Source organism: Myodes glareolus, chromosome 13, assembly GCF_982192425.1.
Source record: "Myodes glareolus chromosome 13, mMyoGla1.1, whole genome shotgun sequence".
Classification (NCBI taxonomy): Eukaryota; Metazoa; Chordata; class Mammalia; order Rodentia; family Cricetidae; genus Myodes; species Myodes glareolus.
Window position 1 is genome coordinate 16,970,878 of NC_142038.1, and position 16,556 is coordinate 16,987,433.

At 35.1% G+C, this 16,556-nt stretch overlaps 1 protein-coding gene across 1 annotated transcript in view; it reads left to right on the plus strand.

Annotated features, from left to right (window-relative positions):
• The window catches only part of Dcc (DCC netrin 1 receptor), a 1,076,497-nt gene that overhangs the window by 972,045 nt on the left and 87,896 nt on the right, over positions 1 to 16,556 (plus strand). Inside the window, 3 exon segments of the mRNA XM_085676444.2 lie at positions 2,298 to 2,405; positions 8,793 to 8,987; positions 13,931 to 13,963. Coding sequence (XP_085532570.2) covers positions 2,298 to 2,405; positions 8,793 to 8,987; positions 13,931 to 13,963 — 336 coding nt within the window.

A 16,556-nucleotide genomic window follows, 5' to 3' on the forward strand; every position in this document is an offset into this window, starting at 1 on the left:
CACAGCTATAAGAAACTATCACTGCTCTGCCCTCACCGGGTTATCACCTTTGTGTTTTGAACATGCATGTCTTCCTTGCTTGTATCAATCAATATTCAACTGTTCAGAAGAGAGGATACTATGGATATTTCCTGGGATAGTTGCCAAAAAAAAGGGGGACAAAGAAAAGCTGGTTAAAAGAGTCTACATTACAAATCCGTGAGCCTTGAAGCTTGTATGGCCTAAAGACAGCCTTTTTTTTTCTCTCTAAAAGAAAATTCCATATGTCTCTCTGGAAGGAAGAGGACAAAGGAATATTGACAATCTAAATAACAAAAGCATAATGTAATTTCCATGTCTGCAATTTTCTAAGTTTAGAAGGTTTCCTCTCTGTTCATATACTTAATGAAAAAAATGTAAATCTGTGGGTGGGGACATGTGAGAGTCATAAATATGAGAGATCTTGCTCAGGATACACAATGGATTAATTTGTAACTTCCAGGCCTTGTGACAGGTACTAGGCATAAAAAAAAATACAGTCTCTAATTTAGAGAGAATAACAATCGTTTGAGAGGATAACTGTATTGAGAACCATGAAGTAGCATAAGAAATGAAGTCACCAAATTTGGGGCATGTTGGAATTAAGGAAACAGTACAAAGAACTCCCTTTGAAAACATAAGGGAAAGTTTCAGAAAAGAATACCTAGTCACAGTCTTGGGGCAGTCATCAGGTACTAGTGGGAACCATAGGAATCATTAAGTCCATTTCTTTCCCAGATATTGGGGGTACACTTGCAGCTCATGGGGAAATTTTAAATATTTGAGCCCAAAAATGCAAAACTGAAGTTTCTATCCATCATTCCCATAGCTTAAGGATAAAGATATGCACACACCTGAAGCACATGAATTAACAGAGTGTTTGAGGCACCAACTTCTCAGTACATTACTATGTATTTATCATAGCTAAAAGAAAATCTGTATCTAGTCTATTCATGGACTATGAAATATCTTGAATGAACTCTTTAGGAAAATAATCCTTTTGTAAAATGCCATTACTTCTTTGATATTTTGCTATAAATCTATGTTGTTCTTCCAAAGCCTCTTGACATACGTTTCCTTCTTGTCCATCTCATACCACCCCCTCCTTTCTTCTTATCTTCCTTTTTTCCTCCTCCTGTGGTTTACTGTTATTCCCATTTTTCTTTGAAAATTTAAATATATTAAGTGATTGACAACATATCAAAATTAGGCTAACTTTGGATTAACTAGAGTTCCAGTGGCCTTTGAGGAAATAAAATATGACACATAGGAATGATTCGTGCCTTTCCATTTGGTTCATATCCACACATACACAGGAAGGTACTCTGGAAGTGGAGTGTAGCTATTGTGAAGACTTAGCCTATGTGACATTCAGAAGCACTAAGGAAAAGAGAATGAAGATGGGTTCAAATAGAAATCTAGCTCTGTTTATCTTATTCACTGGAGTCCCATTTGGAAACAAGAAAATTCTAGCCGAACACAGATGTAGAGAAGAGATAGCTCTGAATCTGACTGTGTCAGACTAAGGGTAACAAAGAGAGAATGCTCTTGGAAGGTTGCTAGCTATTTAGAAGGGAAACCTTCTTCAAAGGGGTAATAAACAGATCAGCAGAGTTCAGGAAGATGCTGAATAGGCTGCACACAATTGGTTCCATCTTTAGAATATGTTGGCATTTAATTTTGCACAAAATATAGAAGAAATAGATCTAAAGAGTGAAGGATTTCTTGGTATCTTATTTCATGTCCGATTGATGAAAGTCTCTCATATATTACTTGTCTTTTCTACTTCTGTTTCTCAATTTCTGTTCTCCCTTAGAAAATACCTAGTACATTCTTAACCTATAATATTTAACATGTTTTTATGGAGTTTTGTGTTTGTTGTTGTTTGTATCTCTTTTGTCTCATGAAATTTGGTAGGTTAGTTTTTTCACTTATTAACTACAGTTTCAGTAGATTCCTTAATGGAAGTGATGTAGTTCGTGTGTTCATTAAGCATACAATTCTACATACATACATGAGCGTGATCTCACCTCAAAGCACCTGTTGAATTCTTCAGCCCTGTATTTCCTCACACCTTTGGAAGACATTGAGCTTCCATGGTAAAGTACCAACTCTACTTGTTCCCTTCTGCCATTCAAATAGTTGCAATGAATTGTAAAAGGCAAAATAAACATGACATACCTGATGACAGATTCTGATTGCTAGCACCATGACAAAACGCCCACCAGCTTCTTTTTTCACAACCAATGACAAGACCTTGTCTCTGTCTCATCTCACAGCCCCGACTTCTGCTCCCAAGGATTTGACAGTCATTACTCGAGAAGGGAAGCCTCGGGCTGTCATTGTGAGCTGGCAGCCTCCCTTGGAAGCCAATGGGAAGATCACTGGTAAGCATCCAGCTTCTTCTCCAGCCTTGTCCCACCTGGACCTTTGTCCCTTACTTCGCTTATTTCACAGTTGCTCTTGCTCTTTTTATGGAGTTTCTGATTCAGCATCTTGGTTCATTTTCTCATCTTCTCTGATCCGTGCTTCTTGTCCCCCACTGAGGCTGTAGTTCTCTTAGGGTTCGTTCATACAAGTACACACACATGAATATCAGCTTCCAGTTTCTGTGTGAAATATGTGCGTTTCATTCAGAATAGGTATTTTGTGTTTTATCTTATGGACCATTAAGACAATCTTCTTATGGTGTGACTCTAAAAATAAATGACTGAAAGGAAGCTGATTGGCTGACAATACCGAATATAAAGGATTTCTAGTGGCCTTGCATTTTTGTGCAACATGTGAAGGAGGTTTGTCTTGGGATTTTTAACTTCTCATTTAGCTTTCAGCTTCATTCTTAAACAATAAGGTTCAGAACATACTTAATATTGACCGACAGAAATTGAACATAATGAATTTTTCAGAGTGACAGCTTTTATTTTACCTCATATTGCTGATAACAAAAATGCCTAATTAAAACATCCATTAGAAACCTATGATGTTAATTTAGTATATGTATAAAAAACATAATGGAGTTCTGTTAAACTCCATTTGTTGCATTCAAATGATCAATTTAGGTCTTAAATAGATATCTTTATAGAATTAACTTATTATGAAAAACATTACACAATTCTAAATGTGCTCATTAGAGCCCAATGAAGTAGAACCATTGGGTTAGGAATTTACAAGTCTCTCTTTATTCGTCTACATGTATATACAAGAGGCACATGGCAATAGTATAAATTAGCAGAGTGACTGAGTCTTCCTGTGATACAAATAAACAAGGAACATGCAGTTTCAGATGACAAACTCATGTCATACAGTACTTTGTGATTTTTTTTCAAAATAAAAAGATGATGTGAAGCGATAAGCTTCACATTGATAAAATGTGATTGAAGTTGAAGATCTGTTTTGCTTAGGAAATGGCTCTTAATGTAATATCAAACAGAAATTTCATGTGAACTGATAAAAAGTAGACAGAGCAGAAGCATAAAATTCTTCCCCAAGAGAATATGTGTTCAATTGTCTGTGTGCAAGCCCTTTGAAAACTTGGAAGAATTCATTCCAATTCTTTTCTTTTCATTCCTCTGTCGTCTGGTCTACTTTCATTGGTTCTGTTTCCATAAGTTTGGAGCTTTTGATTTATTTATGCTTTATTTCATTATAAACAGGTTTTTATAAACATATGTCAAAAATATATGAAATTTTAAGAAGAAAATATAGAAATTTTTAATGAAAAAAAGATATGATGAAAACTATGTTTGGTTAGCTACGAAATAAGTCACACTTTCCACTGCTACATTCTTGACTCTTCCTCAAATAAACCGTCAACTTAGCAAAGCAAACAACAGAATGTGTTTTCAACTCTGAAAAGCAAAGCCTCAACTTTGCTTTACCAATGTAAAAATTAGAATTTTAGCCAAATTAAGAAATCTTTTACCCTTATGCTAGGTACCTGGAGAGGGAATTGGTACGCATGTATGGATTGAGGTCCATCTTCCCAATATGATGACGCTGAATGAGTCTCCTTTTCCTGCTATTCACACACACACACACACACACACACACACACAAACACATACACACACACACACACACAGTACCAAAAACCTTAAAAGCTGATACGAGGATTATATCTGAGTTATATTGTCGATTATCTTTATTTTCCTGTGAAAAGTACCTTAAGCACTGTGAACATTATTACATTGGGCTGGATCTTCTAGTTGGGCACCAACTTGATTTCCCTATGTTCTATAACTGAAGTAAAAGGGTATTCTTCCCTTTCCTTGGAAGATTCCCTCCTCCCCATCATTCTTTAATAGCTCCATAACTTGTGTGGTTTCTCATATTTAAATCTTAAAAGCTAAAATCAAGATATAGGTGAAAACATGCAATATTTGTATTTTGGGTTTAGTTACCTCACCCAGGATGTTTCTAGCTCTGTTGTAAATCTATGTACTTCAAAAAGATGAGATGAGCAAAAATTAAATAATAAAGAATTTCAATGCTGAGAAAGCAAATCAGTAACACCAATGTCATGATAATCTGATCATCAGCTCATCATATGCAGGGAATTTAGAGTAATTTTTTTTAAAAAAATGTAACGTTCACAACAGAGGAAGCAGTGACAATATACTTGTTGTCCTGCAAAAAAAAAAAAAGATAAGATAGTAACTGATCACATATTCCTACAGTTCTTAAATGAAATTACAAGATTTCTGAAGGAATTCATCCACGATCACATTCCTTATCTTTATACCTAAGTGCACAATTGCCATGATTGCCTACTAAAACTTGTTGAATATTGAAGGTCCTAGCTGGGATGAACTACTATTTGTCAGAGATCACATGACATACCTTGGCCTACCCAAGGCAAAGCAGTGTACCTGCTCTGTAGAAGGAAAGGGAACTCTATTTTATGTGTCTTGTGCTACTGTAACCAATTCCTCTGCCCTAAAGTCTCTTGGATTGTGAAATCATCCAACCATTACCTTTATTCCATTTTGGACAGGTGTCCTAACTACTGCTTAAGTCCAATTTACCAGAGTATGGGTCATTTTATTCTCAACGTTAATGTTTGAGGAGAGAATAAACATATAAAGACATAAAAAGTATAAGGAAGGGATTGAACAAATTCTGGCACTTCGCTTCTTGAGTTCCAAATGCCTGCTTAAGTGAGGAGAAGAAGAATGATAGCTGTGTGATGTTGCATTTTATGCATATTAGTTAAATGTGATTTTAAGACGAGAGCGCCTAGCTGTACCAACAGTCCCAGAGGAGCCTCCAAACCCTGATTTCACATGAAACTTTATTCTTTTGGTCAGTTGTGACAAGTGAAAGAATGAGATGACAACGAAGGGCAGAAGACAGCCATTGGTAACAGATTCACACATTTCCAAAGGAGATTGTGTTGTTGAGAAAGTCTGTAATTTAAAACTTTAGATGGTGGATTCTGTATCTTGAGAATATACCCAAACCTGGCCATACAGATGAATCTGGGAGCTTTCTCTAAGACCAGTTTTTAGGGTTTGATAATAACATCTTCAACTGAAGTCTGGAAAGTTTTAATTGTCAAATTGAAAAAGCAAAATCATCTGTGTCACCATAAAATCGAGGACTGGTGGAAGGACAACTTTAAATTGTCAGAACCTGACACAAGATGAGCTTTAGCTAATCGACTACAGTTTTGAATACTTCAATAAAAATTTTTATTTAGAGGAATCACAGTGAAAGTTAATGTATTGTTTTTTCTGTAAAAATTGAAAAAATCATAAAAGAGCATAGTGACTTAGGTGGGAAAATAATTTTCAAAGTTTTATATGTATTGTGCCCTTACAACAGCACAGAAAATGTTAATTTCATTGGAAGTCATTAATCACTAGGTGATGGTGGCACACACATTTAACGCCTGCTTTGGAAAGCAGAAACAGGTGGATCTCTGTGAGTTCCAAATCAGCCTGGTCTACAAAGCAAGTTTCAGGACAGCTAGGTCTATCAGACAGGGAAATCCAGACTCAAAAAAAAACCAAACCTAAACATAACGAACTAAACCAAGTCATTACTCCAAAACAAAACTATGCTATAGACATTCATAAAATTAGTGAGTTTCAGTACTGATTACTCGTGAATTTTGTGAGGAATGAAAACATGCCAGAGAATGTGGCTGCTGCTGTAAAGAATATTTCCTTTTTCTTTTTAATTTTTTTCAGATGGGATAGAAGACATGATACAATAAATAAAAAGAAAGGAAGAAAAATTGCAGATATCAGGATATTCTTTCAATAGATAAGGTTTCTTGGAGAAACTGATTTGGGTGATAACTATGAAGATATTTTACAATTTTTAGCATGGGAAATTAACTATAAATCAACAAATATCCATGAAAACACTTTTATACAATGACAGTTCAAAACCCTCCCAACCATAATGTTTGGAAAGACTCATGTAACATGTCCATATTCTGTATTGTTCTCTATCATAACATCCCTTCTACCTTACCTCAAACTCTCAACATGATCAAACTTTCATGGTAACATTGCAACAAATGTCCAAAAATATAAAAACCTCAGAGATCAACCAAGAACTTGCTTCTGACATTGCCTGATCACAGGAAAAATTTGAGCCAAGCTTATGGAGATTATCCTTAGTGTGTATATTTCTGGCAATATTATTACCATGTATTAGTAGCCAAAACCAACACATGATTGTGGTCACAATTTCTGTGTATCTAGAATATCTTTACGGTTACTTTTTGAAGGTATAAATCAATATATCAACCTAGTTAAAGTCTCATCATTGGTGTGATTGGTAATTTGCTTCTCAACATGCATGATTGACAAGAGGCTTTGGTTTCTTATTGATGGCCAAAATTAACCCTTACTTCCTGCCTCCTGGTCAACTTCACTTGGGGATGCACTTCATCAAAACCACAATAGGAAAAGAACCATGGAATCTGCTGGCAAAAAAAAAAATTGCAATCTCCTTTGACTCAGTGTTACAGGGTATTCTGATGTAGCAACTAATTATGTTGGGGAGAGGCAAGATTTAGAACTCATCACGGCTCAGGAGGACAGCATCACACAAAAGCGTGAAGACCAGAGAATTTATAGAAGTAATTGCAGCCATCAAGTATGGCTAACCAAATTATTAAATGAAAAAGTACTGCCCTGAGGTCATTTTTGTAAAGTGTACCAACCCTTCAGGTAATTCCCAGGACAGGCAGGTTTGAAAGAATACAAATAAAAGAGGAAAGGTGAGAATTAACACAAAATACGTATAAGTTTCATTAATCAGTCTTTATTTAAGACAAAATGACTTGTGGATGTTGTATTTTGAAATTTAACTTAAATATACAAATCAACAGGGAAAAAACCCAGAAAGCACAGAGCTCCAAATATCCACGAAAGTCCTATAAGGCAGTGTAATGAGTGATACAAAAGCATAGGTGTTATCCAAATTTATTAAAAACACAAAGCTTACAGGCCAGAAAGCTCATGGCCAAGAACTGCTTTTATGTGTCAGAAATACCTTAGCAGGACTTCAGGTGATGGAATTGATTTGGATTCAGAAGGTAAGGGAAGTTAAATTGGTGTGAATAACAAAGAATGGGGGCTACAAGCTTCCTACAGTGCAGATGTGTGGTGGTGCAGGGACGCTTTTGAAGATACAGGTGAAATTCAATCGGAGAACTCTGAAGTAAGCATGGCTCAGACACAGCAGGACAGTTCCAAGCCCAGATGGGGGCAAGAGGGACTCAAAGGGAAACGTTGCTAAAGGGTAGCATGTCACTTTAAGAAAGTGATTTTCATATTCTTACGTAACACGGTATAGTGTTTGAATAATACAAACAATAAAGATTGTATAAAAGAAACTGTTTTATACAGAATTATTAGACTTATAAACAGTGCGATATGTAAGGTAAATATTATTTACAGACTTTTGGCAGAAAGGAAGGACAACATCATGTTTATATGACCAAAACACACACTATTAACTCCATACAGTTTCATCTGACGATGTAATATGTAAATTATTGATGCTTTTAAATAGGAGATAGCACCTAAGTTGGCTAAGACTGGTGCTCAGATATGCATATTTCATAAGGCTAACTGATTTTCAGTGCATATTCAAATTAGACTATTATAAGTGTGTGAATTGTTACCATTCTACTGATATCCTCCCAAACCATATAATTAAAGCCCTCCAGTGATAGGCACTAATAGTTGAGATTCTCCCTCCAGCCCCTTTTCCAACTAGCTTCATTATTTGTGAGTGGAGTTCCACACAGGCCCTGCTAATTTCCCAGGGTCACTGCAAAAATAAAATATGACTGTTCATTTTGATAACATTATAAATATAAAGCATTTATACTTTCCAATGTATCTTTATTATTTAAGCACGGTCAAAATAAATATTAATTCATTATCATTCATTATTGAACTGCCATGAGTATTATGCAGGCATGTTATCTCAGTTTTACATTCATCATAGTGTTTGTATTTTAGAAAAGACAAATAATCAGATTTATAGGAAGCTAAAACAACACTTTTTAAATATGACATATATTTTATTTCTAATGGCCTACTCTATATTCTGATTCTATGCATTGAAACAATTACTAATTCTTACAATATTAAAAAAGTCATTGCTTGCTAAACAGAATGTTGTTCTTTATAGACTGTAGACACATAATGATTATTACAAAGTGTATTTGAGAAACATGTGTGCATTTAAAGGAGAACTACTACATGTATATGGATGCCAAACAAAATTACATTTGTCTATTTATGCAGCTTACATCTTGTTTTATACCTTGGACAAGAATATACCAATAGACGACTGGATTATGGAGACTATAAGTGGTGATCGGCTGACCCATCAGATCATGGATCTCAACCTTGACACCATGTACTACTTTCGAATTCAAGCACGGAATGCGAAAGGCGTGGGGCCCCTCTCTGATCCTATCCTCTTCAGGACTTTGAAAGGTTTGAACTATTTCTTGTCCTCTCTTTCTTTTTCTTTGGGGTTAGTCACAGAATAACCCATAGTCTGTGTTAGGAAAAACAAACCAGCAAACCTACACGATTATACTTTTTTTTGCAATAATACTTGCAGTGGGCATTCAAAATAAATTGAAATATATTTTAAACTCAAAGTCAATATGTCAAATATGGTTTTATCACATTTTTCTACCATTAACACCAGCAGACATATTTAATCTGAATTTTTATTTATAGCATCCAGCATTTTGCATTAGTTTCATGTACACCAATCTTATTTGAGGTACAATGAATCCTTAGACCTTTTAATATAAGGGAATAAAAATGTAGATGTATTGAATTATGTATATAGCCTAAAATTGGCAGCTTTATTTCCTTTCAATAATGATTATTCTTATTTAATAAAGTAAACTTTAATAACATAAACCAACAAATTGCACAAAGATAAATGTGTTTGGCAAGTTGAGAACACAAAAGCAAAAAAAAAATTTAATACGATGGTTAAGTGAAACCCCACATTATAGTAAGAATATATATGTATATAAATACACGTGTATGTGCACTCAATTTAAAAATAGTTGGTATCTTATGAAAAGTACAGAGTTCAAATACTGATGGCATAAAAAATTATATACTCTCTTACAATCCAGTAATATTTTCATACAAGATGAAATGCTTGCAAGAGTCTCAGTCGACAATGGAAAAATGATTTGCATGGCCCATAGCTGATATTTATAGATGTATATTTGCTGTACTATGTTCAGTTTTATACAAGGATAGATAGTGTGGCTCTAAAAAGTGTGACAACATTATGTATATGTGTTTTTCAGAAACAAATGAATACATGATCGAAAACAAGTGAGACATTAAAAGGACCTTCATGACTGACAATTCTACCCACATTTATTTATTTATTTATTTTTTTGCTGTTCTTGAAGAAAGGTCTTAGAGTAACTGCATAGCCTGCTTCTCAATGCATTAGGAAGATATGCTAATATGTAGTGGACTTTTGAATTCTCATGAGTAAGCTATTCAAAAGCTGGATTTTGTTAACAGCTTACCTGAAATTTTGCCAAAAATACACAAGCAAGCATTCATCCTAAGCCTGTGTGACAGTTCTTCATGTCACAGTAAGAGTGAGGAGGGAGGTGACAACGAATGAGCTAGTTTTTGTCCGGGTTTTGAGGACCTCGTGTCTAAATCAGGTTTTACTTCATGAGCAATTGAAAGGCATCCAGTTGTTCATTTCATAGAATCATAGAATGTAACTAGATAATGCTTGCAAATGCCTAAATTTTATCTATAGGCAAGTGCCAAATTAATTTCATGCTCACAGCGCATGCCAGGCAAGAGATGTCAGGGAGGGTTTATGGTGATTTAAAGAATCTGAATGTTTTATACGGTAGATTGATGAGCTGCCGCAGGACGTACTGGCCCACATTGATAGACATCCTGTAGGTTATTTAATAACGTTAACATTGTGCTCGTTACTGTTTATCTTGACTGCCCTGGAATCATCTATAAAGTCATTTCCTAAGCTGGAGACAAGTTACAAAATTTCTTTTATAATAGTCTACATGAATTAGCTCTAATGTACCGATCTGATGTTGTGCTTAATAGTAATCATAGGCATTTTGTGAATAAAGTTTGCTCACATGGTAAAAATCTTTTCATGTCTTGGGAAAATTTTAAATTATACCAAAAAGAAAAAAAAACAGACACTGCTATCTTTAATATAACCTTAATTCTGCAAAAAAAATGTAATTTTTATGTCACTTTAAATAACAAGTGTTTTAAGGACAATAAATTATCTGCATAAAAGATTTGATATCTCACTGAACTATGGCTACATCAAAGACAAAATCATGGAATTGCTCTGACTAAAGATTTGTTCTTTCCAAAGTTGCTTAAAAGCAGAAGGCCTCTGTCCATCAGTATGTGACATTGTTTGACAGAGAGAGTGGTGCAGATGTTTTCCTGAAGCTAGGGAATCCCTGTAGTATACTGGCTAATGGGTAAATGTTTCATTGCAAGTCATACCCTAAGCAGGTGTCCGCAAGTCTCATTCTTCCATATTCAAGCTTTGCCAAAGTAGCAGCATTTTGTACTTGAGATTTGAGTTTGTCTTTTGCTATTAGCAACTAGCTAGAGGACTTTAGGAGACTTGGTAAATAGTCACTGATAAACTAAAAGAACATGTATAATTAGAAAGCACATAAACATATATCTGTGATATGCTTAATTATTTATTTGAAATTTTAATTAAAATTAATTTTTCACTTAATTTTTTTCACTAAATCGGATTATGCAAATTCCCACCTCCCTTCCAAATATCCTTCACAGACTTCTATTTAGAAACTCCTATACAGTTAAAACATTGCAAGATGTATGTTTCTGGGTGTATTACATCCAGTGAAATCTTCATTGATGTGTTCACATATTATATTAAGACTCATTATAGAAACAACTAAAGAAAATGTCATATGTAATAATATATTACATATAATAATTCATACATACATGCATATTGTGAATGATTTCTTAGATTATTTTTAATGTATAATAAATCCCATATGTGGTATAATATATAGGATTTATTAGAGTCATTAACAAGTAATCCAACTCTTTCAACAATGACTGTCTTCCAATGGAAAGTCCAAGAAGGCAGTAGTTTTTCAGTTCACAAAGTGTAGATGTCTCAGCTGGTCCTTGGCATAGGCTAGAATCATGAAGAACGGGGCTCTAATTCCAGTGAAGAAATAAACGTCTAGGGAAATTGAAGGCAAACAGAAATATAACAAGCATTTCCTTCTTCCATGTCCTTTATATAGGCTACATCCAGAAGTTGTGGCCCAAATTTGAACTGGGTCTTCCCAACTTTGAAGATTCAAATTTAGGATGGGTCTTCTCCTCAAATGATTCAGTCAACAAAAGTCTCTTGCAGCTGTGTCCAGGCACTTGGGTGTTCCTTAGTTCAAAATGTACTCAGATTGACAGCAAAAAGTAGCAATTATATCTGGGATTGCCCTCAGGAAGAGGGTCCTCATAAAGTAGTAGATCACAGAAAATTTCTATAGTGGGGGAACGTCATTTCATCTTCCCAAAAGAGCAGATTCTTCAGTGACAAATTTTCAGTAGAGCATGATCTATTCTCCTGGCTTTCTTAATTGGTATTTTAAAATATGATTCTTCCCAACCCAGAAATAAAATTAACTGAAAGTCATGTATTAGAGTATAGGAAACAGGCTTAAAATTCAAATGATATCTGAAAAGGCATGGTGGTTTTGATCACATGACATGAACAATTGTAAATTCTATTTCTAATTAGTCCTTGATAAAAAGTAACTATTAGAATTCATTTAGTCTCTGATGGAAGATAATGTTCAGTAATTCTCACAAAGATCTTCCTCTTGAGGACTGGAACTAAAGGTGCATACCACAACACCCAGCTAGTAAACTTTTTTTATAACTGAAATTTTTTCATACTTTATCCAATGTAACTTTACTAACAGAAAACCAAATTTGGAGAAAGTACATTTGGTCATTGCTTACTAAAAATATCCTGGACTTCAGACAATTAACAGTTTGAAGGAAAAATCAAAGAATGGAAAGAAATGAACTTTGCATTCATCTCATTTCTTTTTGTTCTTTTTTGACATTATTCCACATACTTTCATTAACCACATCTTTATATTAGATATAAAATGCTTATTAGAATAGCTTTATGAATGTAGACTGTGTTGATTCCCAAATTTGTACACTTCCCGGATTATGTAGCTACTTATGTCCCTTAAGTATTCTGCAACCTTATCTGTAGAAACCCTGACATACTGCTTCTGACAACGCCGTATAAGTTTTCACAGGCTACAGACTTTTGTTAAAAATCCTGCTCACCTGGGTGAGGAGGTACAAGCCTTTAATCTTGGCACTCAGGAGGTGAGTTTCAGGACAGTTAGCTCTATGCAGAGAGAACTTATCTGAGAGAGAGAGAGAGAGAGAGAGAGAGAGAGAGAGAGAGAGAGAGAGAGAGAGAGAGATCTGTCAACTCTTCATGTTTGCTTTAGGTTATTATTTTTTTCAAACAAGAGTAATTAACTCTCAGCAGACTTAATTCTGGTACACAGAAAGAATAAATGGCTATGATATATATTACTGCATGATATCTGTCTCTCTGTGAGTTTCAACAAAACATATACAAGAAACAAGTCAGCTTTTGAGTACAGGTTAGATAAATATGCCCAAAAGACACAAAAGTCAAATTCATGTATCCATAAAATAGTTATAATTAATGGAGACTTAAAAAAGTGGAGAGTGACTAAAAAAAAAATCCTTAAGACTGTTTTTACAATTGTGGTTGTATTGATTCAGTATTTAATTTCACTTGTTTAAGGAACAGAGGCCAGATTTTAAGATGGTTAGGGATAGCTTTACATTTTCAAAGGAATTTGTGAAATTTATTAATCATAACTTTTTTGCAGTTGTGAACAAATCAAGAGTCACCTTTCCCAGGTGTGAGATCAAGTCATCAAGGTTATCCCCACGGGCAGGTAGCCCAATGAGTGTGTCTCACTAGTCTTCCCGGCCCATTAGGAGTCATCTAAAACTTAGACTTGCTTAAAAAAAAAAACTGTATAAAATATAAATACCTCCCGTAGCATACTTCCAATAAATATGATTTGAAAGCTCTTTCTACACATTTTACTATCAATTCCAATTTAATTAAAATTACAAAACGAGTTTCTGTTTAGGTAAACATAACAACTAGATTTTAGAAGGTATTTCTTCAGTAAAAAAAACATTATTTTCAGGTTTTGCTCTCTCTGACTGTTTATCCAAAAGCAATGATAACAACATTATGGACTTGATAAGCCAACTTTCTCCTAAGAAACGCTACACTATAATAACATAATTTATTTTTCTCTCCACAGTGGAACACCCTGACAAAATGGCTAATGACCAAGGTACAGTGCAACAGTCTGTCGCTGTTTGTGTCTCTAATCAGTTGTATCTAGTGAAAATGTCAATCATTACTTTGTATTCCTGCTTTCACCTGGGCCATCTACCTGATGGAGGAGCCGACACTGGCATGATTAATCTCGTTAATGAAGTTCTGCTTGGCTACGGCTGTGGGTCTGATAGGGAAGATGTAAATTTTCTCGAGAGGAAATTGTTTTGTCTCTATTCTGAAGGACCAATTAAAATGTCAAGCTTCTTTGTATGAAATAAATTTTTAGTCTCTGTCTGCACTTCTGAATAATTCACATTAAGTATAATTAAGCTCAGCATAATTTTCAAGCTGCTCTCGCACCCTTTCCTGAGCTGTGGATTAAAGTTCTGCTGCGCTACATAAATCATGTGTGCTTCTGCTCTGCAAGGAAGTTTCTTTAGTAAACAAAAACAAAGTTGAGTTAACTCTTTAGGGCTTTACTGCTGTTCATTTGAAGCCGAAGTTCTTTTCTTCTCTTTCTCCCTCGTGCCTAAAAACTGATCTGAAATCATTCCTGGTTTCACACAATGAAGAAAAAAAAATGGAAATAAATACAAATTATCCTTCAACTCAAAAGTAAAAAAGAATTTCCTATTAACATAATTTGTAGACTGATTGATAAATTAGTATTCCATTATCTTTACACCAAAGACATTTAATAGAATTCTAAGTAAGAAAAGGAGAGTTGATGAGTTTCCTGGGGGGAGGGGGAATACGTTCTTTCAGGGATAGTTTTGGAGTCCCGGAAATTTTTTGTGCATCTGTTGTATGGATTTGTGCTTCCAGGGCCAACAGCAGTTTGTCTTTCTTTGCACATGTGAATGGATAATCAGCGCAGGCAGCTCACTTTGAGGCTCCCAAGCAACAAGTTGTGAAATTAAATGAAAACGCTCTTCCTGATGGCAATTGTTTATGACAAATACTGATCATCAGTGTGTAGCTCTTGCTGCTGGTAGATGGTGCCCAGCCTGAATAGTGTTTTTGCCTAAGGATGCTACATTTGGTTTCTGTTGTTTTATTTTCCTAGAGTACTATGGAAAATTCCTACTTAATACAATGTGACTGGCATTATAGAAGTGACACTCTAGACATGTCTACTCAAAGTCAAGATTTCCAGGAACCTATGTAGCTGCACCTAGTTGCTTCCTTTGAGGAAAATTATTTATAAGAGCCATATCTACCAGAGATCTTTAATAATATTAAGATCAATAATAATTAATAATAATAATAATAACATCTTTAGCATGCATTTCCCTAAATAAATGAAGTAATAGAACTGACAAAATACAAACCCAGATCATTTAGTGAGTAGCTGTCTAATTATTTCACTTCTAAGATAACTAAAATGGTCTCACATAGTAAGTCTTGGAGCACCCATAGACTAAGAAAGAACTCTTAAATTTTAATTGTATTTGAACTCTGTGTGTGTGTGTGTGTGTGTCTGTGTGAAATAACATAAGTAGCAACAATTTATTGAGTTATTCAACTAGCTGTTACATTAGTCACTTGCATGATAAAGCATTGTAATCCCCAAATCTTCTGAGACTCTGACTTCTCTTGTTTTGTAATTGATTTTAGTTAGCTTTTTTGGCTTAAAATTATGATTTTTTTTTTATTTCTGGTGCTGGCGATTGATCCTAGGACCTCATAGTTACTAAAGTCATGCCTATCCACTGAGGTACACACCTTGTTCTTTGTCTCATATTGTGTTAAATTAGCTGCTACATACTTTGTTATTTAAATAAATAAATAATCCCCCCATCTTTCTGACCATATTTTCTCTACCTGCCTGTAAGTCTGACACAAATTTTCACAAATTCAGTGAAATAAGGCCGGTTTCTAGAAGAAAAGGAACCCCAAACGTTACTGTCCCAGTTGAATTCACAGATACACTGAATCAAGTGTTTATTCTCCATTAAATATTACTTACTTTGATTCTTCTACATATGCTGCTTGGTGCCTTTTCAAACACAGAAGGCAGATGATTGGTCAAGTTGACAAGCTTAACATTTCGTGCCCCATTTGTTCAAACCACTTATTAAAGGAACGGTCTGGTGCCTGTTAAGTTAGTGGGGGTTATTATCTTTAGATGCTTACTAAAGATCTGTTGGACACCAAAAGCTTGTTATAAAGAACACCACTAACTGGCGTTGATAACTAAGGATGTGAGAAGTAGCCCAGATTGCAGACCTTTCAATGCAATGGAAACAATGAGAGAAGGCTGTTCCAGCTGTCCCTGTGCACAGCACAAAGCAAATGAGTTGAATGTGCTCTTATCATACTCACTGAGAAACTTTTGTTCTGTTAAATTCGTAACAGGAATTGGCCTTTTGATGAGATAGCATGCTAAACCAGATAACATTCTAGCACGGTGTTTAGAGGAGCTCACCCCACCCCTAACTGAAGAGGTATTGATGACTTTTAGAGACAGAATTGTCAGTTCTCTTTAAGAGTGTGGCCCCTTGTAGGTGAGCCGCATTCCAGTGGATGGCACCACACCCACCCACGAGTATACGGGCAACAAGAATTCAGGTAGGTGGGCTATTTAAAAGGGGAAAGACTGGAAG